The sequence below is a fragment of the Mustelus asterias genome, chromosome 1 (genome assembly GCF_964213995.1).
Source record: "Mustelus asterias chromosome 1, sMusAst1.hap1.1, whole genome shotgun sequence".
Lineage (NCBI taxonomy): Eukaryota > Metazoa > Chordata > Chondrichthyes > Carcharhiniformes > Triakidae > Mustelus > Mustelus asterias.
The window spans coordinates 120753699-120780135 of NC_135801.1; the positions used below are offsets into that span (position 1 = coordinate 120753699).

At 43.5% G+C, this 26437-nt stretch overlaps 1 protein-coding gene across 6 annotated transcripts in view; it reads left to right on the plus strand.

Moving 5' to 3' along the window:
- The window catches only part of LOC144496920 (calcium uptake protein 3, mitochondrial-like), a 173924-nt gene that overhangs the window by 13502 nt on the left and 133985 nt on the right, over positions 1 to 26437 (plus strand). For all 6 annotated transcript variants that reach the window (XM_078217542.1, XM_078217569.1, XM_078217561.1 and 3 more), the window contains exon 2: positions 21397 to 21550. In XM_078217542.1, coding sequence (XP_078073668.1) covers positions 21397 to 21550 — 154 coding nt within the window. The remainder of the gene's footprint in view (positions 1 to 21396; positions 21551 to 26437) is intronic.

A 26437-nucleotide genomic window follows, 5' to 3' on the forward strand; every position in this document is an offset into this window, starting at 1 on the left:
TTTTCATAAATGACCTGGATGAGGAAGTGGAGAGATGGGTTGGTAAGTTTGCCGACGACACGAAGGTTGGTGGGGTTGTGGATAGTCTGGAGGGATGTCAGAAGTTACAGAGGGACATAGATAGGATGCAAGACTGGGCGGAGAAGTGGCAGATGGACTTCAACCCAGTTAAATGCGTAGTGGTCCATTTTGGCATTTTGGCAGGTCAAATGGGATGAAGGAGTACAATATAAAGGGAAAGACTCTTAGTACTGTAGAGGATCAGAAGGACCTTGGGGTCCGGGTCCATAGGACTCTAAAATCGGCCCTCGGTGGAGGGAGTGGTTAAGAAGGCGTATGGTGTGCTGGCCTTTATCAATCGAGGGATTGAGTTTAGGAGTCCGGGGATAATGGTGCAGCTATATAAGACCCTCGTCAGACCCCACTTGGAGTACTGTGCTCAGTTCTGGTCGCCTCATTACAGGAAGGATGTGGAAAAGGTTGAAAGGGTGCAGAGGCGATTTACAAGGATGTTGCCTGGATTGAGTGGCATCCTTATGAGGATAGGCTGAGGGAGCTCGGTCTTTTCTCCTTGGAGAGAGGTAGGATGAGAGGAGACCTAATAGAGATATATAAGATGTTGAGAGGCATAGATCGGGTGGACTCTAAGAGGCTTTTTCCCAGGGTGGAAATGGCTGCTACAAGAGGACACAGGTTTAAGGTGCCGGGGTGTAGGTACAGGGGAAATGTTAGGGGACGTTTTTCACACAGAGGGTGGTGGGTGAGTGGAATCGGCTGCCGTCAGTGGTGGTGGAGGCAAACTCAATAGGGTCTTTTAAGAGACTCCTGGATGAGTACATGGGACTTAATAGGATGGAGGGTTATAGATAGGTCTAAAAGGTAGGGATATGTTCGGCACAACTTGTGAGGCCGAAGGGCCTGTTTTGTGCTGTAGTTTTCTATGTTTCTAGATTGTGATGCCAGTTCATAAGATTTGTCTTTGTTGTATCTGCCATTAGTGTGTGTAATTTAGAGTTTATAATTTATAATTGACTGGAATTTGCCTGTTTAAAAAAAATAATTAATTTGTGCTAATTCTAGGTTTTAGAACATAGGAGGTTACCTAAGATATTATTTAATGTTTTCTTTGTTCGACTATTGTATAGTACAATTATTTTGTTTTTAACTGTAAAATCTTGTACTTCATTCTTTCTGGAAGTAATTGGGATTTTAGATTTCTTAAAAATTACTAGTCTCGCCCAAGATCATCATAACTGATGTTAAACTCTTCAGTCTCATCTGACTGAAAGCTGCAACTTTTGTATTATCACTGTAGTGTTCTAGTGCACAAGCTGGTGCTCATTCTATAGAAGAACTGTAATAGTTGACATATTCACCAAAGCCTACAAGAGCATGGATCTTGCCCTGAACACTAGGAAAACCAAAGTCCTCTCCCACCCACGCCAAATGTATCAAATACAATGCTTGCAATTGAAATTAATTGTACAGTGTTCAAAAATGTCTTTCATTTCATGAAAACTATCAATCCCAAAAAACTGAAATTGATTTAAGTAATACACCACCGAATCCATGTACTCGCTCAGCCTATGGTAAATTATGTACTCGTTTTTGATATCCGACCTGACACTAAACTCAAAGGTGTCTCAGGCAGTGGTTCTCACCACCTGCCATGGTGCTGAAGCTTGGACAAATTATGGATGCCCTATCAAGGCACCAGAACAACAACCTCAACATTATCTTAGAAAATATCCTGTGAATCAAGAGAAGGGACAAAAGAGCAAACATGAGCATTCCCCTAGACACAACTATGCCTAGAGGCCAGACACTCTTGTATCACCTGAGGTGGTTGTATTAGGAAAACAAAGATCGTTTTAAGGGATTTATATTTGTACTGGTAAACAATAGAAATAAGGTATAGTTTTACATGCTTAATTTAATATTTCTGTGCCTGGAAGGGTAAAACCTATAGTTAGATTCATGCTGGACAAAGGTGTTTATATGTGTGGTGTTGGTTAAGTTCCAACTGTGTTTCTATTGTGCTTCGAGAGAGCTATGGTGTGAAAAATAAATAGGCCAGCAGAGGTAGGTGGGATTGCTTAGCAATTGGAGGCCCTTGTAAGGTTAAAAAAAGCTTAAGTTTTAGTTTTAGCTGGATATAATGAAGTTGGAGACAGGGCATCGGGGAATGAATACCTCTGAACTCTGCCAGAGGAAAAGCTGGACAGGACGGGAATTGCAAAGAGACAGGCTTCCTAGAGAACCAGTTACTGTCCAGATAACCAGGGAATTGGGATGGAAAGAATTTCTTAAGACAACTGAAGTTAAGAGAACAGGGACCAAGGTATTGTTCAGAAGAATTCATGGAAGAGTAAACAAAGGGTTCTAAGTTAAAGAGACAATTACAGTAACCAGATTTAAGGTGGAACAGCAGACTTCAGAGGTAACCCAAACATCTGATGCCATTTTAGTAAGAGTCTGGGACTCAAGACTTCAAGCAAATGTGAACAGTTTATACAGCAATCAAGACAAAGAAATCCTAAGGGGGGGAATAGGTGATGTAATATCCTAGACTGGATTCACTGTTAAAAGTGGATTGGTTAAAAATCAAATTAAATAATCAAATGAAATTTTTAAAAACACTTGCTAAAAATCCGATTGATGGACGTGCCCTGGCCCTTTACTTGAGTACGCCCGCCCGACCTTCCGAGATGTGGGGGCCACCATGAGAACTTTTCTCTTTGTTTTTTTCCCCCTCGCTTTCTTTCCTCTCTCTCCATCGTGCTCTCTCTCTCGCTCTTTCTTTTCTCTGCTCACTAGTTTATAGCCTGGGCTGTTTGGGCGCCCAGTTGGCTCTCCAGCGGCGTTCCTCTACCTTTTAAAAATATTATCACCGTCATTCCTGGTGCAATTCGACGGGACTCGGGCGAGGTGGGTGCCAGGGGTACCAGGGGCTTGTCCCCTGACCACTGGGAGCCCTGAGCCCAGTTGTGTTGGAATGTACACGTGAACACTGTGAGGATCTGTATCTGTTTGTTTGCTATGTAAAATATATGAAAATCTTCAATTAACATATAAAAAAAAGTGGAGCAGAAACTTTATTTAAAAGTGTCATTTGGAAAACATGCTCTGGATTTCAGAATGCAAATAAGTAAGGGAAAGCATTATTATGAGAAATTTTAAAGTATGTTTTTTGGGAGTGGAGTTTGGAAACTCCCACATGATAAATCAACTAGGGGATTCTGAGAAAAAATCCACAGTCACTAACTTGGGTTCAGAGTGGTGTGAGAGAATTTGACCACAACAAATCTGTGTGCTTAAAAGGGACTTTGTGTTAATGGGACCATTGTAGCTTAAGATGTACTTTATAATCTGTGTATATTTGTTAAACTAAAGGAGGGGGGGTGGAATAAAGGATCATTGTATAATAATCAAATGTTTCATGTTTAAATGTTTTTTTTCTTGGTGTTAAAACTAATTAGCGGGTCTGGTGACTCTGTTTCTCCACGTTCTTTAACCTTCTCTTGGGAAATAGGAAGGGCAGGTGACAGAATTGTTAGTGAGGGATCACTTTGGGACCAGTGACCATAATTCCATGAGTTTTAAGATAGCTATGGAGAACAATAGGTCTGGCCCAAAAGTTACAATTCTAAATTGGGACAAGGCCAATTTCAATGGTATCAGACAGGAAATTTCAGAAGTTAATTGGGGAAGTCTGTTGACAGGCAAAGGGATGTCTGGTAAGTGGGAGACTTTCAAAAGTGTGTTAACCAGGGTTCAGGGTAAGCACATTCCTCTTGGAGTGAAGGGCAAGGCTGGTAGAAGTAGGAAACCTTGGATGACTCAGAATATTGAGGCCCTGGTCAAGAAGAAGAAGGAGGCACATGATATGCATAGTCAGCTGGGATCAAGTGAATCCCTTGAAGAGGGTGCAGAAGTAGAGGGTAGGTCCTCTTAAGGATCAACAAGGTCATCTATGTGCAGATCCACAAGAGACGGGTGAGATCCTAAATGAATATTTCTTATCAGTATTTACTGTTGAGAAAGGCATGGATGTTAGCATACTTGCGGAAATAAATAGTGATGTCTTGAGGAGTGTACATATAACAGAGAAGGAGGTGCTGGAAGTCTTAAAGCGCATCAAGGTAGATAAATCCTCGGGACCAGATGAAGTGTATCCCAGGATGTTGTGGGAGGCTAGGGAGGAAATTGTGGGTCCTCTAGCAGAGATATTTGAATCATCGACAACCACAAGTGAAGATTGGAGGGTGGCAAATGTCGTGCCTTTGGTTAAGAAGGGTTGCAGGGAAAAGCTTGGGAACTACAAGCCGGTAAGCCTCTATAGTGGGTAAGTTGTTAGAAGGTATTCTGAGAGACAGGATCTACAGGCATTTAGAGAGGCAAGGACTGATTAGGATCAGTCTGCATGGCTTTGTGAGTGGAAAATCATGTTTCACAAATTTGATTGATATTTTTTGAAGGGGTAACCAAGAAAGTCGATGAGGACAGTGCAATTGATATTGTCTACATGGACTTTAGCAAGGCCTTTGACAAGGTACTGCATGGTAGGTTGTTACATAAGATTAAATCTCGGGATCCAGGGTGAGGTAGCCAAATGGATACAAAATTGGCTTAATGACAGAAGGGTGGTTTTAGAGGGTTATTTTTCAAACTGGAGGTCTGTGACCAGCAGTGTGCCTCAGGTATCAGTGTTGGGTCCACTGTTATTTGTCATTTATATTAATGATTTGGATGAGAATTTAGGAGGCATGGTTAGTAAGTTTGCAGATGACACCAAAATTGATGGCTTAGTGGACAGTGAAGAAGGTTATCTCAGATTGCAATGGGATCTTGACCAATTGGGCCAGTGGGCTGACAAATGGCAGTTTTAATTTTAAGGAGTTTAATTTCGATAAATGCAAGATAATGCATTTTGATAGATCGAACCAGGGCAGGGCTTACTCAGTTAATCATAGGGCGTTGGGGAGAGTTATAGAACAAAGAGATCTAGGGGTACATGTTCATAGCTCATTGAAAATGGAGTCACAGGTGGACAGGGTGGCATTCAGCATGCTTGGTTTCATTGGTCAGAACATTGAATACAGGAATTGGGACATCTTGTTGAAGTTGTACAAGACATTGGTAAGGCCACACTTGGAATACTGTGTACAATTCTGGTCACTCTATTATAGAAAGGATATTATTAAACTAGAAAGAGTGCAGAAAAGATTTACTAGGATGCTACCAGGATTTGATGGTTTGAGTTATAAGGGGCAGGTGAATAGACTGAGACTTTTTTCTCTGGAGTCTAGGAGGCTTAGGGGTGATCTTATCGAGGTCTATAAAAAATGAGGGGCATAGATCAGCTAGATTATCTTTTCCCAAAGGTAGGGGAGTCTAAAACTAGAGGGCATAGGTTTAAAGTGAGAGGGGAGAGATACAAAAGGGTCCAGAGGGACAATTTTTTCTTAGAAAGTGGTGAGTGTCTGGAACAAGCTGCCAGAGGTAGTAGTAGAGGCGGTACAATTTTTTGTCTTTTAAAAAACGTTCAGACAGTTACATGAGTAAGATGGCTATCGAGGGATATGGGCCAAACACGGGCAATTGGGACTAGCTTAGTCGTTTAAAAAAGAAGGACGGCATGGACAAGTTGGGCCGAAAGGCCTGTTTCCATGCTGTAAACCTCTATGACTCTATGGATAAAGAGTTATCATAGTGGCTTTAATCATAGACCTGTCTTCTCATTTTTTATATTTGTAGCCAATTCTGTGACTGAAGATTTCTTGCTAAATTTACAGTGCACATTTGAACAGCCATTTTGCCTGTCATCTAACCTCCTTCAAGGGATATTGAATTACTTTTTTTTTGTAGAATGAAATTTGTTGTTCTATCAGAGAGCAAGCACTGTGAAGGTTGAGGTATTTAAGTATTGCTTTAAGCAGGTAAAGAGTGCTCTGGAGGTATAAGAAGAGCTGTACAGTGTGTCACCTAGTCGACACCAACTCCGTGATTAAGCACCTATGCTGTTGCCTTGACAACCTTCACCACAATCTCGATGCCCTTCTCTGCTTGTGCATTTTAGCTCCTTTCCTCCAAATCTACCATAGCAATGGGGAGCACAGCGGGAAGAGGATGGTGATGATGAGACCCAAACAACCCAACTGTCAAAACTGCTCAATTCTGCATTCTATCTTGGGTTGCAGCACACTTCTGGCTATTCCCTTTACAGCACTTCATCAGTAGGAGGCATTATTAAGCTGATATGACATGAGGGCCACCACAATCCATGACATGAGAGCCACCATAATCCCATGACTCTGCTGTAATGTATGAGCCAACCACTACCTGAAGTTCCTACGCTCAAGCTAGAATAGGCATCGGGGAAGAATGGTATTCAAAAAGAGTAGGTTGATTGTGTGTACGTTGAACTGTAGTCAAAAGAAGCCAGTTAACACAGAGCTAGCTTCCCCAAACAGCAATGTGATAATGACCAGATAATCCATTTTTCTGATGTTGATTGAGGGATAAATATTGGCCAGGACCCCACCACAATCTCCCCTGCTCTTCTTTGAAACAGTCAGAGTCAGAAAATCAATTATGGCACAGAAGGAGGCCATTTGGCCCATCAGGTCCATGCCAACTCTCTTTGGAACATTGTAGTCCCTTATTTGACCCTGAGGCCCTTTAATTTCCTTTAAATGCCCATCCAATTTCCTTTTGAAATCATTGTTTTTATTTCCACCACTCTCATGGGCAGCATGCTGCAGGTCATTGCCACTTGCTGTGTAAAGAAAAAAGCTCTTCCTCACATCCATCCTACACCTCTTCCTCAAAACTATAAATCTTTGTCCCCTAGTTCTTGTCCTATCAGGTATTCAATGTTACCTTGTCTACATTATAGAAATGTGTCATAATCTTGTATGCTTCTATCAAATCTCCCCTCAATCTCCTTTGCTCAAAGAACAACCCCAGTTTCTCTAATCTAACCTTGTAGCTAAAATCCCTCATCTCTGGAAGTATTCTGGTAAATCTTTTCTGCACCCTCACAAGGATTCTTATCTCCTTTCCAGGGTGTGATGACCACAACTGGATGCAGTACTCCAGCTGTGGCCTAACCATTGCTTTATAAAGATTCAGCATAACTTGTGCTCAATCCATCTATTTATGAAACCACAATCCCTCCCAAATGCTTTGCTAACTTCTCTCTCAATATATCCTGCCACCTTCAAAAGATTGATGTACATGCACCCCCAGATCATTCCTGCACACTCTTTAGAACTGTGCCATTAAGTCTAGATTGCCTGTCCCTATCTCTTCTGCCAAAATGCATCACTTTGCACTTCTCTATATTAAATTCCATCTGCCCATTCTGCTAGCCTATGTCATGTTGCAGGTGATTTGCATCATCCTTACTGTTTACCACTCTTCCAAGTTTGGTGTCATTGACAGGTCCGAGATTTATCATTTCATCTGAAAGACAGCATCTCCAACAGTGCAGCACTCAATACTGCAATTGCACGTCTGCTGAATTGTTTCTTGTGCTCAAGTCCTGTAGTGGGGCTTGAACCCATAACCTCCTGACTCAGGTGAAAGATTGTGCTTGACGCATCTTTTGAAGTTTTATAAAGTAGTAACTAGTGGGATAGGCAAGAAGGAGCCTATGGATATGGTATTTTTGAACTTTCAAAAAGCTTTTGTAAGATAGCATATGGGTTTATTACACAAATTTAGGGATTATGGGATTGGTAGCACTATAGTAACTTGGATTGAGAATTGGTCAACAGATAGAAAGCAGAGAGTAGGAATAATTTGGGTGGGCATGCTGTAGCCAGTGAAGTTCTGCAAATATCAATGTTTGAACCTGTTATTTACAATTTATATTTGTGATTTAGATGGGAGAGCTGAGTGTAATGTATCTAAGTTAGATGTAAGCTGTGAGGAGGTCACAAAGAGGATACAAAAAGATTATAGACCCGTTGAATGAGGGGCAAAAATATAGCAGATATAGAATCATAAAATGAATATTGCTGAAAAGTGAGACATGTTGCTGATGGTTTTTGTTTTGCACTTATCAGGACAAATGCAGGAATACTAAATTCCAAACAATTTATACAATAGGAGAAAAGAGTGCTGATTGTTTGGCAAGGTGACTGACTGAGACATTGTCATAGGGAATGGTCAGGGCACAGAATGAGGCAATTTGCCCAATGCTGGCTCTCCGCAAGAGCCACTCAATCCCTTGCCTTTTCCCTGTAACCCAGTAAATCTTTTCCCTTTAAATAATTATCCAGTACCCTTTTGAAAGCAACAACTGAATTTGTCCCACATTCTCAGGCAGTGCATTCCAGATGCTAATCACTCACTGCGTTAAAATTTTCCTCCTGTCACTTTTGGTTCTTTTGCCATTCAACTTAAATCTGTAGTCACCATTGTTGTGATGGCCTTTCTGTGTACTTTTGGTTCTGGCTGAGCAGAGATTCCTCAGACTTTAACATGGCTGACAGTCTTTCTGGAAGTTCAAAGTTATGACAACACCAGGCTATAAGCGATCAATTTTATGTGTTTTGCACTGGAAGTTTTGGTAATTGGAAATCCAAATCAGAATAGTACTCTCTACAGGGGATCTGGTACATGTGCGAACAGGGCAACAACAGTATGTCTCCTCAGCCAATCAAATCCAAGAACCTTTACTGAAACACGCAGGCCGGGACTTTACCAGTTCGCCCAACCAATTGATGGACAGAGCGAGCCGTTAAAATCGCGCGAGAGCCGAGAAATCAGGATCAAGCCCAATTTCTTGGCGCTCGTAATTTTATGAAAGCCAGTTTTCTGGATTGGTCAGCCTCTCGCTAGAAATGGGCAAGAGGCTGAATAGTTTATTCAAATTTATTTATATGCTGATTTACATGTGTCCAGTGAGCCCGGTGCTGAATTGTCCAGGCTCACTTTCCTTTGTGTCTCGCCGGGAGAGGAGTTGCAGAGGGAGGTGCCGAGGCCCAGGCCACGGAGTTTGGACATGGGTTTCGTGGGAATAATAGTGTTGAAAGCTGAGCTATAGTTAATAAATAGGTGTCCTTGTTTTGGCATCTTTGATGGACCTCCTTAGATCGTATCTGGCTTTCTTGTATAGGCCAGTGTCGCCTGACTTGAACGCCTCAGACCTGGATTTCAGCAAGCAGTGGATATCCCTGTTCATCCATGGTTTCCGGTTGGGGTTGCTTGTTTGGCACAGTCTTCCACACACTTACTAATTAAGTCAGTTACTGTAGTGGCGTACTTGTTCAGGCAGGTTGCAGAATTTTTAACTACTGACCGGTCCACTGACTCCAAGCAGCCCCACAGGAGATCATCCGATTCCTCAGACCAACATTGCACGACTTTCTTTGATGGATTCTCCCACTTCAGTTTTTGCTTGTAAGCCGGGAGCAGGAGCACAGCCTTGTGGTCTGATTTGCCAAAGTGTGGGCGGGCGATAGAGCGGTAGTTTGATATTTGTGTAGCAGTGGTCTAGGATGTTTGGGCCTCTGGTGGAACAGGAGATGTGTTGGCAGTAACTTGGTAGTACGCTCTTGGGTTTGGCTTGATTGATGTCCCCGGCCACGATGAACAAGACACCAATGTCAGACTCCTATTCCAGGGTTGAGTGTAGGGCCAGGGAGATGGCATCCGCTGTGGACCTGTTGCGGGGGTAGGCAAACTGTAGTGGATCCAGGTAGTCCGGGAGGCTGGAATTGATTCGTGCCATGACTAGCCTTTCGAAGCACTTCATAATGATATGTGTCAGAGCCACCGACCGATAGTCATTAAGGCACACAGCTTGGTTTTCCTTAGGTACTGGGATGATGATCATCTTCTTAAAGCAGATAGGGACCTCAGACTGTTGTAAAGAGAGGTTGAAGATGTCTATGAATATCCCCACCAGCTGATCCGTACAGGATCTGAGTGCTCATCCGGGTGCCCCATCCAGGCTAGTCGCTTTCCATGGGTTGACCTTCAAGAAGGCTGCTCTGACATTTGCAATGGTGACACCAGATACAGGTTCATCCATGCTTCTAGGGTAGAGGGCCTGCTCTTGCTAACATCTTGCTCAAAGCGGGCGTAGAATGCATTGAGCTCATCAGGGAGGGGTGCCTTCATCTTGTAGCCTGTTATGTCTTGCAGACCTTGCCATAGTTGGCGAGGGTCGGTGTGGCTAGCCTGAGACTCAACCTGGTCCGGTACTTTTGGCATCTTTGATGGATCATCTCGGATCGTATCTGGCTTTCTTGTATAGGCCAGTGTCGCCTGACTTGAACGCCACAGACCTGGACTTCAGCAAGCAGTGGATATCCCTGTTCATCCATGGTTTCCAGTTGGGGAACACACGGATTTGCTTGTCTGGCACAAAGTCTTCTACACACTTACTAATGAAGTCAGTTACTGTAGTGGCGTACTCGTTCAGGCAGGTTGCAGAATTTTTAAATACTGACCAGTCCACGCAGCCCCGTAGGAGATCGTCTGATTCCTCAGATCAACATTGCACGACTTTCTTTGATGGATTCTCCCGCTTCAGTTTTTGCTTGTAAGCCGGGAGCAGGAGCACAGCCTTGTGGTCTGATTTGCCAAAGTGTGGGTGGGCGATAGAGCGGTAGGTATGTTTGATATTTGTGTAGCAGTGGTCTAGGATGTTTGGGCCTCTGGTGGAACAGGAGATGTGTTGGCAGTAACTTGGTAGTACGCTCTTGAGTTTGGCCTGATTGAAGTCCCCGGTCATGATGAAAAAGGCCTCGGGATGTTTCGTCTCAAGGCCATTCGTAGTGGTGTATATTTCGTCCAGCGCGATCTTCACGTCTGCATGGGGTGGAATGTAAACTGCCATCAGGATAACGGAGGTGAACTCCTGTGGGAGATAGAAGGGGCAGCATTTTAGCGTCAGGTATTTTTGGTCTGTGGAGCAGAAAGTTGCCAGTGTTGCTACATCTAGGCACCACGAGGTGTTGATTAGGAAGCAGACCTCACTTCCCCTAGCTTTGCCTGAGGCCGCTGTACGGTCCATTCGATGGATTGAGAAGTCCTCTGATTGTAGGGCACTGTCCGGTGAAGCAAAATACTCAGCAGTCCCTCAGTTCTCTTATGAATGTGAGTCTGGCTCTAAGTTCATCTAGCTTGTTTTCCAGAGATTGGACGTTTTCAAGGAGTAAGCTGGGGAGGGAGGCCTTGGGACCGTGTTGTTTCACTCTCAGCTGCAGGCCTGCACGTTTTGCATGCTTCCTGGAGTGTCTGCTTCTTTTTGAGCCTGGGAGACAGTGAGAGTGGTTTGCCCAAGATGGCGCCGGAGCGAGGCGAGTTCTTGCAAGCTGTGCCCAGCATACCTTCTAATTCTATCTTTTACTCTCGTTCTATGCTTCTAAAACTTCACTCTAACTCTTTTAAACTCTCTAACAATACTTTAAAGTTAATTTTCAGTGCCAGAGGAGTTGTTTGTCAGTAATTATGACTTATGTCATTAAAAATTCCCTTACACTGGAATGGAATACCTCAACTTTGTCTGGTGTGTTTATTGGGTATCTATCAATAAAACTGTATTCTGTAAGTTATGGCTGTGCAGCAATCGGGAATTTGTTGCACAGCGGTCTAACAGGCTGCGCAAAAACAATGGTGTTTAAGGTGTTTGGCTGCGCAGCAGTCTACAGACGGGTTGTGCACAGTGACTGGGCATTTGAAAGAACATTGATTTCAAGGTGTTAGTACCAGATTCAGTAAGAAGTCTCACAACACCAGGTTAAAGTCCAACAGGTTTATTTGGTATCACTAGATTTCGGAGCGCTGCTCCTTCATCAGGTGAGTGTCACTCACCCTGATGAAGGAGCAGTGCTCCGAAAGCTTGTGATACCAAATAAACCTGTTGGACTTTAACCTGGTGTTGTGAGACTTTTTACTGTGCCCACCCCAGTCCAACGCCGGCATCTCCACATTGAGTACCAGATTCAACATAATTGGTTGTCCACTGAAAAGAACTGAGACTTTGGAGAAATGTAATCGTAGATAGCTAGGATTCCAGTATAGTTTTTGTTGGTCCGAGTCTAACCCAGACTGTAGCAAACAAGTTTCCTATTCCCACTGTTTCGCTCAATAATTTGCATCAATAGGTGCAGATTTTAAAAGTAGTTTGGACTTCATTTATCACAGAAGTACAATTCTGTGCCATTTTCCATTTATGCTTTGCCATGTACACAGATGTATACAAGATGTTATGCAAATTGTAAACCTTTGTTGATTTACATTTCATAAACTCTTCATATGAAAATAATTTTCGTCACAGTTGCTGTCTCAGAATGAAGGAAAAATCATATACTACGCATAATTTTTTTGTTAATGCAGATCAGTTCTGTTTGTTTGCGTGCCAGTGCTAAGGCAGAATGATGTATCTATTGAGTAGTTCAGTATTTGCTTATGAAGGCATTTTTTTCCCCCACTTACCTTTAGTTGCTTGTATTATCATTTGGTGAATTTGTCGCTGGTGAGCTGAAAGGCTAATGTGTTGTATTAGCTAGATAAATGATTAAATTGGTCTCAGTTTACATCCTTGTTTGGCGTTTGATTTCCTTGTACCTTTGTGAATTCTTTATCTGAAAGTCAATCATGTCATTACGGAAAAGCCAAATGTGAAACATCTGAGAGTAAAAATGTCGTAGTGTTGGCTCAAGGTAATATGAGACAATGTATTGGCAGTGAACCTTGCTTTTAGTTAGTATGTAAAATAATGATGGAGTGCAAGCTGCTTATAAGGAACATTTTGTTTTGTTTAAAAACTACTGAAAATTTGAAAAATGGAAATGGGGACTAGTGCAGGGAAACTTCAAGCTCTTGGGTTAGAATTAACTTTAAAATGTTAAAAGTATTTAACTCAGTTACAAAATGATATTGCTTTGGTTTAGATTATTATACAGCAGTAGTGAGGGTGCAAGGGTTGCTGGATTGAAGTCAGGAAACCTGGAACAACAGGTTTCTCTCCGGCCTGGCTGAGTTTAACAGCAATACCTGATTAACATTTCCTGTAGCCAGGCAAATTGAGGGATGGTGGTGATGGGTAGGGTAGTGTTGGATGGTAGATAAAGTGTTATGGAGGCATAGGGAGGATAGGGGAGGTCAGGCTGGGGATGGGAGCAGGTGGGAGAGACCAGAGTCTGGGATGAAGAAGGTTGGGAGAAGAGTGTCCGACAAAGGCTACAGTGGTGAGATAGGCAGGAGGTAGAGAGAGATTGGAGGCTGAGATATGGGTCAGTGGAGGGAGTTCCAAAGTTGGCAGATGGGGAGATCCGAGACTGGGGTGGGAGATCAGAGGTTGGAATTCTTCCACAGTCATTTAATATACTGAGGAAATAAATAATAGTGGGTCAGATTGTTAAGATTATTCCTTCTTGATTTAAGAAATCTTTGAAAACTCTAGGATTTCAATAAGAGCATTAGAATCCATTTGTTCTCCCTCGCAGACATAATTTAACTGAAACCACTGAATTGTTATAAAGCAATTAATATTACTGGATAAATTACCTAGTGAAGTAGAAGTAAATGACTACTAAATTAATAAGTTAAACACTGCAGGTTTGACAACAGTGCAAGTTCAGAAATAAAAACAAAATGTTGAAAATACTCACCAAGTTGGACAGCATCTGTGGGAAGAAAAACAGATTTAACATGTCAGATCTGCAACTTTTCAATGGTTAAATCATGGGTTGTAGACCTGAAGCTTTAATTCTGTTTCTCTTGCTATGGGCACTTCGATATGCCGAGTATTTCGAGCATTTTGCTGTTTTTATCTCAAATTACATTTGTGGGTAAAAGTGAAGCTTCATCTTGGTTGGAGCAAAGAACAAAAGGGTTGATAGAATGATATTGGTGGAGGATAGAAGTGATTTATAAAAAGTAAGATGGTAAAAGGCAAAAGGAGCTGTTAACTGGACAATAATGAAACAAAACATTGGTCCAAAGGAGGTGTAAATTGAAAAAAACAGACCATCACTAATGATTGCTGTTCTTGAAAATGGGAACGTTGTTTAGGAACTCAGTAACGAGGCCCAGAAGTTCTAAAGTGCCTAAGTGATAGATGTGATGCTGTTCCTCAAATCTGTCCGGAGTAATTTTCATAATGAATTGTTAGCTAGTTTAAAAAGTTAATTTAATGCAGGTTTCATTATATTATAACTTTTGAATAAATTACATAGAACTAATTAGGCAAAATTTTAATATGCAAAGTTGGTTGGCATGTTCTGGTGAGGGCAGATGTTCCAAATCCTGTTGTACTTGGAGATCATGATGTGGAGATGCCGGCGTTGGACTGGGGTAAACACAGTAAGAAGTTTAACAACACCAGGTTAAAGTCCAACAGGTTTATTTGGTAGCAAAAGCCACACAAGCTTTCGAGGCTCTGAGCCCCTTCTTCAGGTGAGTGGGAATTCTGTTCACAAACAGAACTTATAAGACACAGACTCAATTTACATGAATAATGGTTGGAATGCGAATACTTACAACTAATCCAGTCTTTAAGAAACAAAACAATGGGAGTGGAGAGAGCATCAAGACAGGCTAAAAAGATGTGTATTGTCTCCAGACAAGACAGCCAGTGAAACTCTGCAGGTCCACGCAACTGTGGGAGTTACAAATAGTGTGACATAAATTCTGATTCTAGGATCGCATGATAAAGACTCAGGAGGAAAAAAGCAGAAATATTTATGTGAAATAGTGTGACATAAACCCAATATCCCGGTTGAGGCCGTCCTTGTGTGTGCGGAACCTGGCTATCAGTTTCTGCTCTGCGACTCTGCGCTGTCGTGTGTCGCGAAGGCCGCCTTGGAGAACGCTTACCCGAATATCAGAGGCCGAATGCCCGTGACCGCTGAAGTGCTCCCCAACAGGAAGAGAACAGTCTTGCCTGGTGATTGTCGAGCGGTGTTCATTCATCCGTTGTCGCAGCGTCTGCATAGTTTCCCCAATGTACCATGCCTCGGGACATCCTTTCTTGCAGCGTATCAGGTAGACAACGTTGGCCGAGTTGCAAGAGTATGTACCGTGTACCTGGTGGATGGTGTTCTCACGTGAGATGATGGCATCTGTGTCGATGATCCGGCACGTCTTGCAGAGGTTGCTGTGGCAGGGTTGTGTGGTGTCTTGGTCACTGTTCTCCTGAAGGCTGGGTAGTTTGCTGCGGACAATGGTCTGTTTGAGGTTGTGCGGTTGTTTGAAGGCAAGAAGTGGGGGTGTGGGGATGGCCTTGGCGAGATGTTCGTCTTCATCAATGACATGTTGGGCGAGATGTTCGTCTTCATCAATGACATGTTCGTCTTCATCAATGACATAACGCCGGCATCTCCACATCATGACTACCATAGACACCGCAAACTGCCGGCTCCAAGTGGAGAGGATCGCCAAGAAGATCGCGCATATCGACACAGACATCAAGTTTCTACAAAGATGCAAGAAAGCAGACAAGATACCGAAAGGACTACAGATCACGAACCCACTCAGGTCAACCTATAACACAGACTACGCTGAGAGACTTTGCCGTCGCACCTCTCTCACCCTCCTCAACCACCTCATACACCAACTCTACAGCAAACGCCGCAGCCTGGAAACCAAGATCGAATCCATATTCTCAACTTGCGCTCAGGACGCAGACCAGCTGCGAAACTCTGCCAAGCAGACGAGACAAAGGAACTACACCATCTACATGCACACCAAGAACAGGAAACTTGAGAAACTCGGCATCACCACCAGCAGCAACCAAGCCTCCCCCGGTACCACAGTAGGAAACAGTCCCACTGCAGGGAAGTCCATTGTCAACTTGTCCGACTACACACTTCAACCAGATGAAATCGAAGTTCTCAGCCGAGGGCTTAATTTTTGCCCCACCACCAAAATAGACCCCATCAGTCTCGCAGCAGACACAGAGGAATTCATCAGGCGAATGAGGCTGAGGGAGTTCTTCCACAAACCCCAAGAGGCCAACAACGAACACAATGAGACAGCCAATGAACTGGAACAGCCGACAGAGAGATCCGCAGTGCATCCGAAGAGGAAAGAGTCGAATTGGACTCCTCCGGAAGGCCGCTGCCCTCGACTTGACATGTATGCCCAAGCCGTCAGGAGGTGCGTCAACACCAAATTCATCAGCCGCATTCACAAGACAGCCCCGAACATCACCCAAGCACAACGTAACGCCATCCACGCTCTCAAGACCAACCGCAACATTGTCATCAAACCAGCAGACAAAGGAGGGGCCATCGTCATACTGAACAGAACGGATTACTGCAAAGAAGTGTACCGACAACTCAACAACGAGGAACACTACAGACAGTTACCTGCAGATCCGACCAAAGAACACACCCGTCAACTCAACACTCTGATCAAGACCTTTGATCCGGACCTTCAGAACACCCTCCGTGCTCTCATCCCACGTACTCCCCGCGTTGGAGATCTCTACTGCCTCCCGAAGTTACACAAGGCAAACACACCCGGCCGTCCCATCGTATCGGGCAATGGGACCCTGTGTGAGAACCTCTCCGGCTATGTCGAGGGCATCCTGAAACCCATTGTACAAAGAACCCCCAGCTTTTGTCGCGACACGACGGACTTCCTACAGAAACTCGGCACACATGGAGCAGTTGAACCAGGAGCGCTCCTCGTCACAATGGATGTCTCAGCACTCTACACCAGCATCCCCCATGACGATGGCATTGCTGCAACGGCCTCCGTGCTCAGCGCCAACAACTGCCAGTTTCCAGATGCAATTTTACATCTCATCCGCTTCATCCTGGACCACAATATCTTCACCTTCAACAACCAGTTCTTCATCCAGACACACGGAACAGCCATGGGGACCAAATTTGCACCTCAATATGCCAACATCTTCATGCACAGGTTCGAACAAGACTTCTTCACCGCACGGGACCTTCAACCGGTGCTATACACTAGATACATCGATGACATTTTCTTCCTTTGGACTCATGGTGAACAATCACTGAAACAACTCTATGATGACATCAACAAGTTCCATCCCACCATCAGGCTCACCATAGACTACTCTCCGGAATCGGTTGCATTCTTGGACACGCGCATCTCCATTAAGGACGGTCACCTCAGCACCTCACTGTACCGCAAGCCCACGGATAACCTCACGATGCTCCACTTCTCCAGCTTCCACCCTAAACACGTTAAAGAAGCCATCCCCTACGGACAAGCCCTCCGTATACACAGGATCTGCTCGGATGAGGAGGATCGCAACAGACACCTCCAGACGCTGAAAGATGCCCTCATAAGAACAGGATATGGCGCTAGACTCATTGATCAACAGTTCCAACGCGCCACAGCGAAAAACCGCACCGACCTCCTCAGAAGACAAACACGGGACACAGTGGACAGAGTACCCTTCGTCGTCCAGTACTTCCCCGGAGCGGAGAAGCTACGGCATCTCCTCCGGAGCCTTCAACATGTCATTGATGAAGACGAACATCTCGCCAAGGCCATCCCCACACCCCCACTTCTTGCCTTCAAACAACCGCACAACCTCAAACAGACCATTGTCCGCAGCAAACTACCCAGCCTTCAGGAGAACAGTGACCAAGACACCACACAACCCTGCCACAGCAACCTCTGCAAGACGTGCCGGATCATCGACACAGATGCCATCATCTCACGTGAGAACACCATCCACCAGGTACACGGTACATACTCTTGCAACTCGGCCAACGTTGTCTACCTGATACGCTGCAAGAAAGGATGTCCCGAGGCATGGTACATTGGGGAAACTATGCAGACGCTGCGACAACGGATGAATGAACACCGCTCGACAATCACCAGGCAAGACTGTTCTCTTCCTGTTGGGGAGCACTTCAGCGGTCACGGGCATTCGGCCTCTGATATTCGGGTAAGCGTTCTCCAAGGCGGCCTTCGCGACACACGACAGCGCAGAGTCGCAGAGCAGAAACTGATAGCCAGGTTCCGCACACACAAGGACGGCCTCAACCGGGATATTGGGTTTATGTCACACTATTTCACATAAATATTTCTGCTTTTTTCCTCCTGAGTCTTTATCATGCGATCCTAGAATCAGAATTTATGTCACACTATTTGTAACTCCCACAGTTGCGTGGACCTGCAGAGTTTCACTGGCTGTCTTGTCTGGAGACAATACACATCTTTTTAGCCTGTCTTGATGCTCTCTCCACTCCCATTGTTTTGTTTCTTAAAGACTGGATTAGTTGTAAGTATTCGCATTCCAACCATTATTCATGTAAATTGAGTCTGTGTCTTATAAGTTCTGTTTGTGAACAGAATTCCCACTCACCTGAAGAAGGGGCTCAGAGCCTCGAAAGCTTGTGTGGCTTTTGCTACCAAATAAACCTGTTGGACTTTAACCTGGTGTTGTTAAACTTCTTACTGTACTTGGAGATGGACATTTGACTTCAATAAAATGCTGACTGACTTCAAAAGCTTTTGAAACAGACTTCAGCTAGTTTTTAATTAGGCAGCTCGGAACTGATCTCTGTTTTGTGCAGCTGTTACCACCTGTAATATTACTGCAAAATCCACCTTTTCTCTGCTTCTTTTCCTCAAAGAGCATATTTATGTGGTAATGAATCAGTTTGAAGTGGCAAACCTTTGTTTTGTAACTGTCAAATATATATCGCCTTTCTATAGTTCAGTACTTTTTTTTATCCTTCATACGTTTCTGTTGTTTAAATGTCCACATGAATCCAGTATTCAAAAGAATTGTGACTTTTCAACATGCTGCCTGACTGCTGTTGGCCTGAAATCTTGTGTATTTCACAATGCTGCATTGGGTGTTAAGGTATCAGTTGTGACTCAGTGTCTCTGAGTCAGAAGGTTGTGGGTTCAAGTCCCACTCCAGAGATTTGAGTACTAAAATATAGGATTAGGTTTCAGTACAGTACTGAAGAAGCACCGCATAGTTGCAGGAGTCATCCTTCAGGTGAGATATTAAACTGAAGCCTTGTCTGCCCTTTCGGATGGTTGTAAAAAAAATCCATAGGAGAGGGTGCTTTCTGTCGGATTTCCTATACTAACACAGGAGCTTCAAGTTTTTCTTCTACATTGAAATTGTGAAAAGTGTTTAACATCCTTTAAATTGGATTAGAGTGCTATATGACAAGTGTATTCTTCATTTCAGCACACTCTATCCACCACAAAAGCCATTTGAAATGGTGCAACATCAAAGGATATTGTGAAAAATAAAAGCTCCTTGTGTAGGGGGTAACATATTGACATGGATTGAAGATTGGCTAGCTAACAGGAAACAGAGTTGGCATAAATGGGTCTTTTTCTGGTTGGTAGAATATGACGAGTGGTATGCCACAGGGATTCGTGTTGAGGTCTCAACTCTTTACAATCTATGTAAGTGACCTGGATGAAGGGACTGAAGATATGGGGCGGGATTCTCTGGCCGCAAGACTGTAAATTCCCACCTGAGCTCAATGGACCTTTAAATAGTCCGCTAAACTTTCTGTCTCACCCGCTACGATTTCTGTAGCAGGCGTTGAGAGAATTTCAGCTTAAGTTGCTGAATTTACAGAAAACACAAAGATAGGTAGGAAAGTAAATTGTGTAAAGGATAGATGGAGGCTACAAAGGGACAAGGTAGGTCAAGTAAGTGGCCAAAAATCTGGGAAATGGGGTATAACATGGGAAAATGTGAGGTTGCCCATTTTGGCAGGAAGAATAAAGAATAAGTTTGTTATCTGAATGATAAGAGAATGCAGAGCTCTGTGATGCAGAGGGATCAGGATGGCCTATTGCATGAATCACAGAGCGAGTATACAGGGACAGCAAGTAATTAGGAAAGCTAATAGAATGTTATCATTTACTGTGAGGGAAATAGATTACCAAGGTAGGCAGATTATGCTTCAGGGCACGAGTGAGACCACATCTGGAGTATTTTTTACAATATTGGTCTCCTTATTTAAGGGAAGATGTAAATGCATTAGAAGCAGTTGAGAAAAGGTTTACTAGACTAATACCAGCAATGGGCAGGTTTTCATATGAGGTGATGTTTGTATTCACTAGAGTTTAGAAGAATAAAAGGTGACTTGATTGAAGGCAGAGAGTGTGTATAGATGGGTCTTTTTCTGAATGGAGGTCGGTCACCAGTGGAGTGCCCCACGGATCTGTTCTGGGACCCTTGCTGTTTGTCATTTTCATAAATGACCTGGATGAGGAAGTGGAGGGATGGGTTGGTAAGTTTGCCGATGACACGAAGGTTGGTGGGGTTGTGGATAGTCTGGAGGGATGTCAGAAGTTACAGAGGGACATAGATAGGATGCAAGACTGGGCGGAGAAGTGGCAGATGGACTTCAACCCAGATAAATGCGTAGTGGTCCATTTTGGCAGGTCAAATGGGATGAAGGAGTACAATATAAAGGGAAAGACTCTTAGTACAGTAGAGGATCAGAAGGACCTTGGGGTTCGGGTCCATAGGACTCTAAAATCGGCCCCGCAGGTGGAAGAGGTGGTTAAGAGGGCGTATGGTGTGCTGGCCTTTATCAATCGCGGGATTGAGTTTAGGAGTCCGGGGATAATGATGCAGCTATATAAGACCCTCGTCAGACCCCACTTGGAGTACTGTGCTCAGTTCTGGTCGCTTCATTACAGGAAGGATGTGGAAAAGATTGAAAGGGTGCAGAGGCAATTTACAAGGATGTTGCCTGGATTGAGTGGCATGCCTGATGAGGATAGGCTGAGGGAGCTCAGTCTTTTCTCCTTGGAGAGACGTAGGATGAGAGGAGACCTAATAGAGGTATATAAGATGTTGAGAGGCATAGATCGGGTGGACTCTCAGAGGCTTTTCCCCAGGGTGGAAATGGCTGCTACGAGAGGACACAGGTTTAAGGTGCTGGGAGGTAGGTACAGGGGAAATGTTAGGGGGAAGTTTTTCACACAGAGGGTGGTGGGCGAGTGGAATCGGCTGCCGTCAGTGGTGGTGGAGGCAAACTCAATAGGGTCTTTTAAGAGACTCCTGGATGAGTACATGGGACTTAATAGGATGGAGGGTTATAGGTAGGCCTAAAAGGTAGGGATATGTTCGGCACAACTTGTGGGGCCGAAGGGCCTGTTTTGTGCTGAAGTTTTTCTATGTTTCTAAGTTTAAAATCCTAAGGGATATGGCAGGGTGGATGTGGATAGGATGTTTCTTCTTGTCAGATATTCTAGAACTAGGGGTCACTGTTTAAAAATAAGGAGCCACTAATTTAAGACGGAGAGGAGAAAAAATTGTTTCTCTCAGAGGATCGTGAGTTTCTGGAACCCTCTTCCTTAAAAGGTAGTGGAAGCAGTAACAGTAAAAGGATTTGTAAAAAAAAAATTATTCAAAAAGATTGGAGATCAACAACTGCATTTTATGTCTTACAGAGTGCAGTGGAAGAATCTGATATTGAAGATGTGGAACTGTATGTTTCTTCCCAAGAGCAAAGGTTTAGGCTGTTTACATCAATGGAATATGAAGGTCAGCTTTTTATGACTCCAAGAGACTTCATTGAATCTGTTACTACAGATGAACCAAGAGGTTAGTGCATTGTACTGTCAAAATGCTTTTAGATATGACCATTTTAAGCAATAGAATAGGAGCTGTTACATTGCTGTGTGTTTACAATAGACCGCGAAATAGGTAGAATGAGATAGAAGAGAAAATTTGGAGGCAAATTTCTGGGAAGTTGAAAAATAATAGAACAGAAAGAGCAGGGGGCTTCAGATAACCTAATATATGCTGGAAGAAAAACAGTAAAAAGAGGTAAATAACTCTTTAAAAATGTTTAGATGAAAACGTAAACAGTATGTTTCTAACCCAAACAGAAAGGAAGCACTGCTAGTTCTGGTTAATAAAGCAGGGCAAGTGGAGTGTGTTACAATGGGAGAACATCTGGGTAATAATGATCATGATATAAATAATTTGAAATTGTTTATGGGAGAGGATAAAATAAAATTGAAGATGGCAATATCCAATTGGAAGCGAGCCACTTTCAGTGATTTGAGAAGAGATCCAGTAGACTGGAAACAGAGTGGGCAGGAAAACCGTATATGTGCAATGAGACGTCTTCAAGGAGAAGATTATTTGGATACAAACACAGCATAGCCCCAGAAGGAAGAAAGGTGGGGATCCAAAGCAAGAACTCCTGAGATGACAAAGGAAATGGAGGTTAAAAAATATAGAAAAGGAGGTTTGCAATCAAAAACAAAGCAGAATGTACTATACCCGGAGAAATTGTAAAGGATGCAAGAAGAGTAAAGAGAGATTGCAAGAAAAGATAAGCAGCAACATAAAAGCAATGCAAAATTCATTTATAAACATAAAAAGTAAAAGAATTTTTGAATGAATAGTGGCGTTGATTAGGACGTAAAGGAAAATCTTCTACAGGAGAAAGTGGGTGCAGTTCAGGTACTGTCTTCACAAAAGAGGATAGAGGTAATGTCGCAGTGGAGGAGGGAGAGTCGAGATTTTGGCTGGAATCTTGTGCTACCACCCATAGAGAGAATCAAGGTGGGCAGATGTATTAATTGTGCGGGAGATGAAATGCCAGATTCCTGACTGAATGAAAGTAGGGGATGAAGGTTGCAGTGGATTGAAAAGTGGTTCAAGCCTCCCAATGGCAAGTGGCAGGAACCTATTTTTAATGTCTGAACGTGTCATGCATACTCATTAGAACTCATTTTGGCAAATTAAATTACACATTTGCAAATAACACTGGAGCAAGTGAGGAGCACATGCCTTCAAATTCACACTGTCTGGAGTTGGCATGCAGCAGGCCAGGTAGTCTTCCTAGTAGATTTGGATCGAGTAGAGCTGCTTCCCTTTCATAACCCTCGGGTCTGTTGAGAGTGGGTGGTTGCAGTACAAGGGCGGCACGGTAGCACAGTGGTTAGCACTGCTGCTTCACAGCTCCAGGGACCTGGGTTCGATTCCTGGCTTGGGTCACTGTCTGTGTGGAGTTTGCACATTCTCCTCGTGTCTGCGTGGGTTTCCTCCGGGTGCTCCGGTTTCCTCCCACAGTCTAAAGATGTGCGGGTTAGGTTGATTGGCCATGCTAAAATTGCCCCTTAGTGTCCTGAGATGCGTAGGTTAGAGGGATTAGCGGGTAAATGTGTAGGGATAAGGGGGTAGGGCCTGGGTGGGATTGTGGTCGGTGCAGACCCGATGGGCCGGATGGCCTCTTTCTGCACTGTAGGGTTTCTATGATTCTATGATACAAGGGGATTGGGACCTGGCTGAGGGTGACAGAATCCTGGCTGTGCAGAAGAGATCGGTGAGAGTGAGTTGTGGCGGACTTTTAAGGCCCTGTAGGGGACAGAGGGAGGAAGCTGGATTATACTAGGGAGGTCAATATTTACCAATGGGAGCTCAAGCATTATTATTGCAAGATATAGGGTTGTAGGGAACTGAGGGCCTGACAGAGAAGGCAAATGGGAAGTTGAGGGTGATGGAGGGAAATTCGATGATGACAGATGGCAGGCCAAGACTAATGGGGAGCAAATCCAGGGTGCCAAGGGACAGATTAATAGTGAAGGTTGTGGAGGTTGGGTTAAGCTCTGGGTAAATGATCACAAGAAACAGGAACAGAAGTAGGCCACATGGCCAGTCAATCCTACTCCACTGTTCAGTACAATTATGGCTGATCTTGGGCTTCAATTCCGCTTTTTTGCCTGCTTCCCATATTGCGCGATTCCCTGAGAGACCAAAAATCTGTCGATCCCAACCTTAAATGTATTCAGAGATGAAGGATCCACAACACTCGAGAGCAGAGAATTCCAAAGATTCACAACACTTTGAAGTAATTTCTCCTCAGCTGAGTCCTAAATAGTCAGCCCATTATCTGGAAACTGTGCCCCCGTATTTTAGAATCTCTGACCAGGAAAAACAACCTCTGAGGGTCCATCTTATCAGAATCTTTGTATGTTTCAATGAGATCACCTCTCATTCTTCTAAACACCAATTTACTCAGCCTCTGATCAAAAGAGAACCACTGCGTCTCAGGGATCAATTTACTAAACCTTAACTGAACCACTTCCAATGCAAGTATATCCTTTCTTAAATGTGGAAACCAAAACTGCACACACTACTCCGAATGTGGTCTTGCCAAATCCCTGTACAATTGTAACAGGACTTCTTTATTTCTGTACTCCAATCCACCTGGAATAAAGGTGAGCATGCCATTTTACAGAATCACAGAATTGTTACGGCGCAGAAGGAAACCATTTGACCCATTGGGTCTGCACTGGTTCTCCAAATGAGGATCATGGCTTAGTGTCATTCTCCTGCCTTTTCCCCATACCCTGCACATAATTTCTACTCAAGTAATCATCTAATGCCCTCTTGAGTGCAAACATTGAACCTGCCTCCACCATATTTCTGGGCAGTGCATTCCAGACCCAAACCATTCATTGTGTGAAAAAGTTTTTTCTCACGTCACATTTGCTTCTTTTGCAAATCACTTCAAATCTGTACTCTCTCATTCTTGATCCTTTTACAAGCAGGAACATTTTGTCCCTATCTACTATATTCAGCCCCTCATGATTTTGAACATCTCTATCAAGTCTCCTCTTTGCCTTCTCTCCAAGGCGTACAGTTCCAACCTCTCCAATCTATACTCATAACTGAAGTTTCTCATCCCTGGAACAATTCTTGTAAACCTCTTCTGTACTTTCACCAATGCATTCACATCCATCCTGTAGTGTTGTACCCACAATATTCCAGAGGTCTAACTAGTGTCTTGTGTAAGTTCATCATAACCTCATTGCTCTTGTACTCTATCCCCCTGTTAATACAGCCTAGAATACTATATGCTTTATTAACTGTTCTCACCACTTGTCCTGCCACCTTCAATGATCTATGCACATATACACCAAGGTCCTTCTGTTCCTGCTCCTTCTTAAGAATTATACCCCTTATTTTTTTATTTGCTCTCCATGTTCTTCCTACCAAAATGCATCACCTCACACTTCTTCGCATTGAACTTAATCTGCTACCTATCCGCCCACTTCACCAACTTGTCTATGCCCTTTTCACTGTTCTCTTCAGTTTACAATGCTTCCAAATTTTGTGTCATCCGCAAACTTGAAATTCTCCATCTGTGGAGAGAGAGAATAGAGCCAAGGCTTCAAGTCTGGATGAGCCTTCGTCAGCTCTGATAAAGGGTCATCCAGACTCGAAACGTTGGCTCTATTCTCTCTCCACGATGTTGTCAGACCTGCTGAGATTTTCCAGCATCTGCAGTATTTTGCTTTTATAATGGTGGATACTCAGTAGGTCAGGCAGTATCTGTGGAGAGAAACTGAGTTAATGTTTCAAATCAATTACCCTTCATCATAAACTGCCACTTGTCTCTAGTCTCCAGTGCACTTCACTGTAAAGAAAGAAAGGCTTCCATTTATATAGTGCCTTTCACAACCATCAGACATCTGAAAGTGCTATACAGCCAGTTATGTAGTTTAGATGTTTAGTCACTGTTGTAAAGGAAACGTGGCAGCACAGTAAACTCCCACAAACAGCAATATGATGATCTGTTTTTGTTATCTTAATTGAGGGATAAATATTGCTCAGAACACAAGGGATAACTCCTCTGATGATCTTTGAAATAGTGCCATGGGATCTATACATCTACCTGAGAGGGTGGAAGGGGTGTCTCTCAAGAAAGACAGCAGCGCTGACAGTGCAGCATTCGCTCCCTCAGTATTGCACTGGAATGATAGCCTATGTTGTGCTCAAGACGCTGGAGTGGAACAACCTTCTGACTCAGAGGCAAGAGTCCTATTAACTATGCCATGGCTGACAATGGCACTGAATAAAGTTATTTATCTGGTGGATCATCTTCATATTAAAGATAGCATTTCAAACTTGCATTGTTGATTCCTTCAGGGCTTTACAATACTGTGGGTATATCTACCCAATATGGACTGTGGTGGTTCAGGAAGGTAGCTCACCACCATCTTTTTGAGGGCAGTTAGGGATGGGTGATAAATACTGGCCTAGCCAGTGATGCGCACATTCCGTGAAGAAACAAGTAAAGGACATCATTGATTCTGTTTTAATGGAGGTCTGTGGATAAAAAAACAATATTGTCACTACTTAAAATTATGCAGAAGTGGGAAAGGTTCTATTGTTGGTGTGATGCTACTATGTTGTACCATCTGAAAGTGAGTTTGGCTCTTGCAATATTTCTTCCTACCACCAACAAAAATCATATCACATCCCCGTAGTGTGTAAAGGCTGTCTTCAATTTGAGGAATACAGAACCTCCTACAAGGTACATAATCTTTCTTTCAGTACAGATAAACAATCTTGTGGATTTGTGTGACATACAATATGTTGGACATACAAAGCTATATTTGTACTTATATGAATAAGATGCATGCTTTGAGTGTGTTACATTCCTGCACTGATCTTGGCTTGTTAAGATTC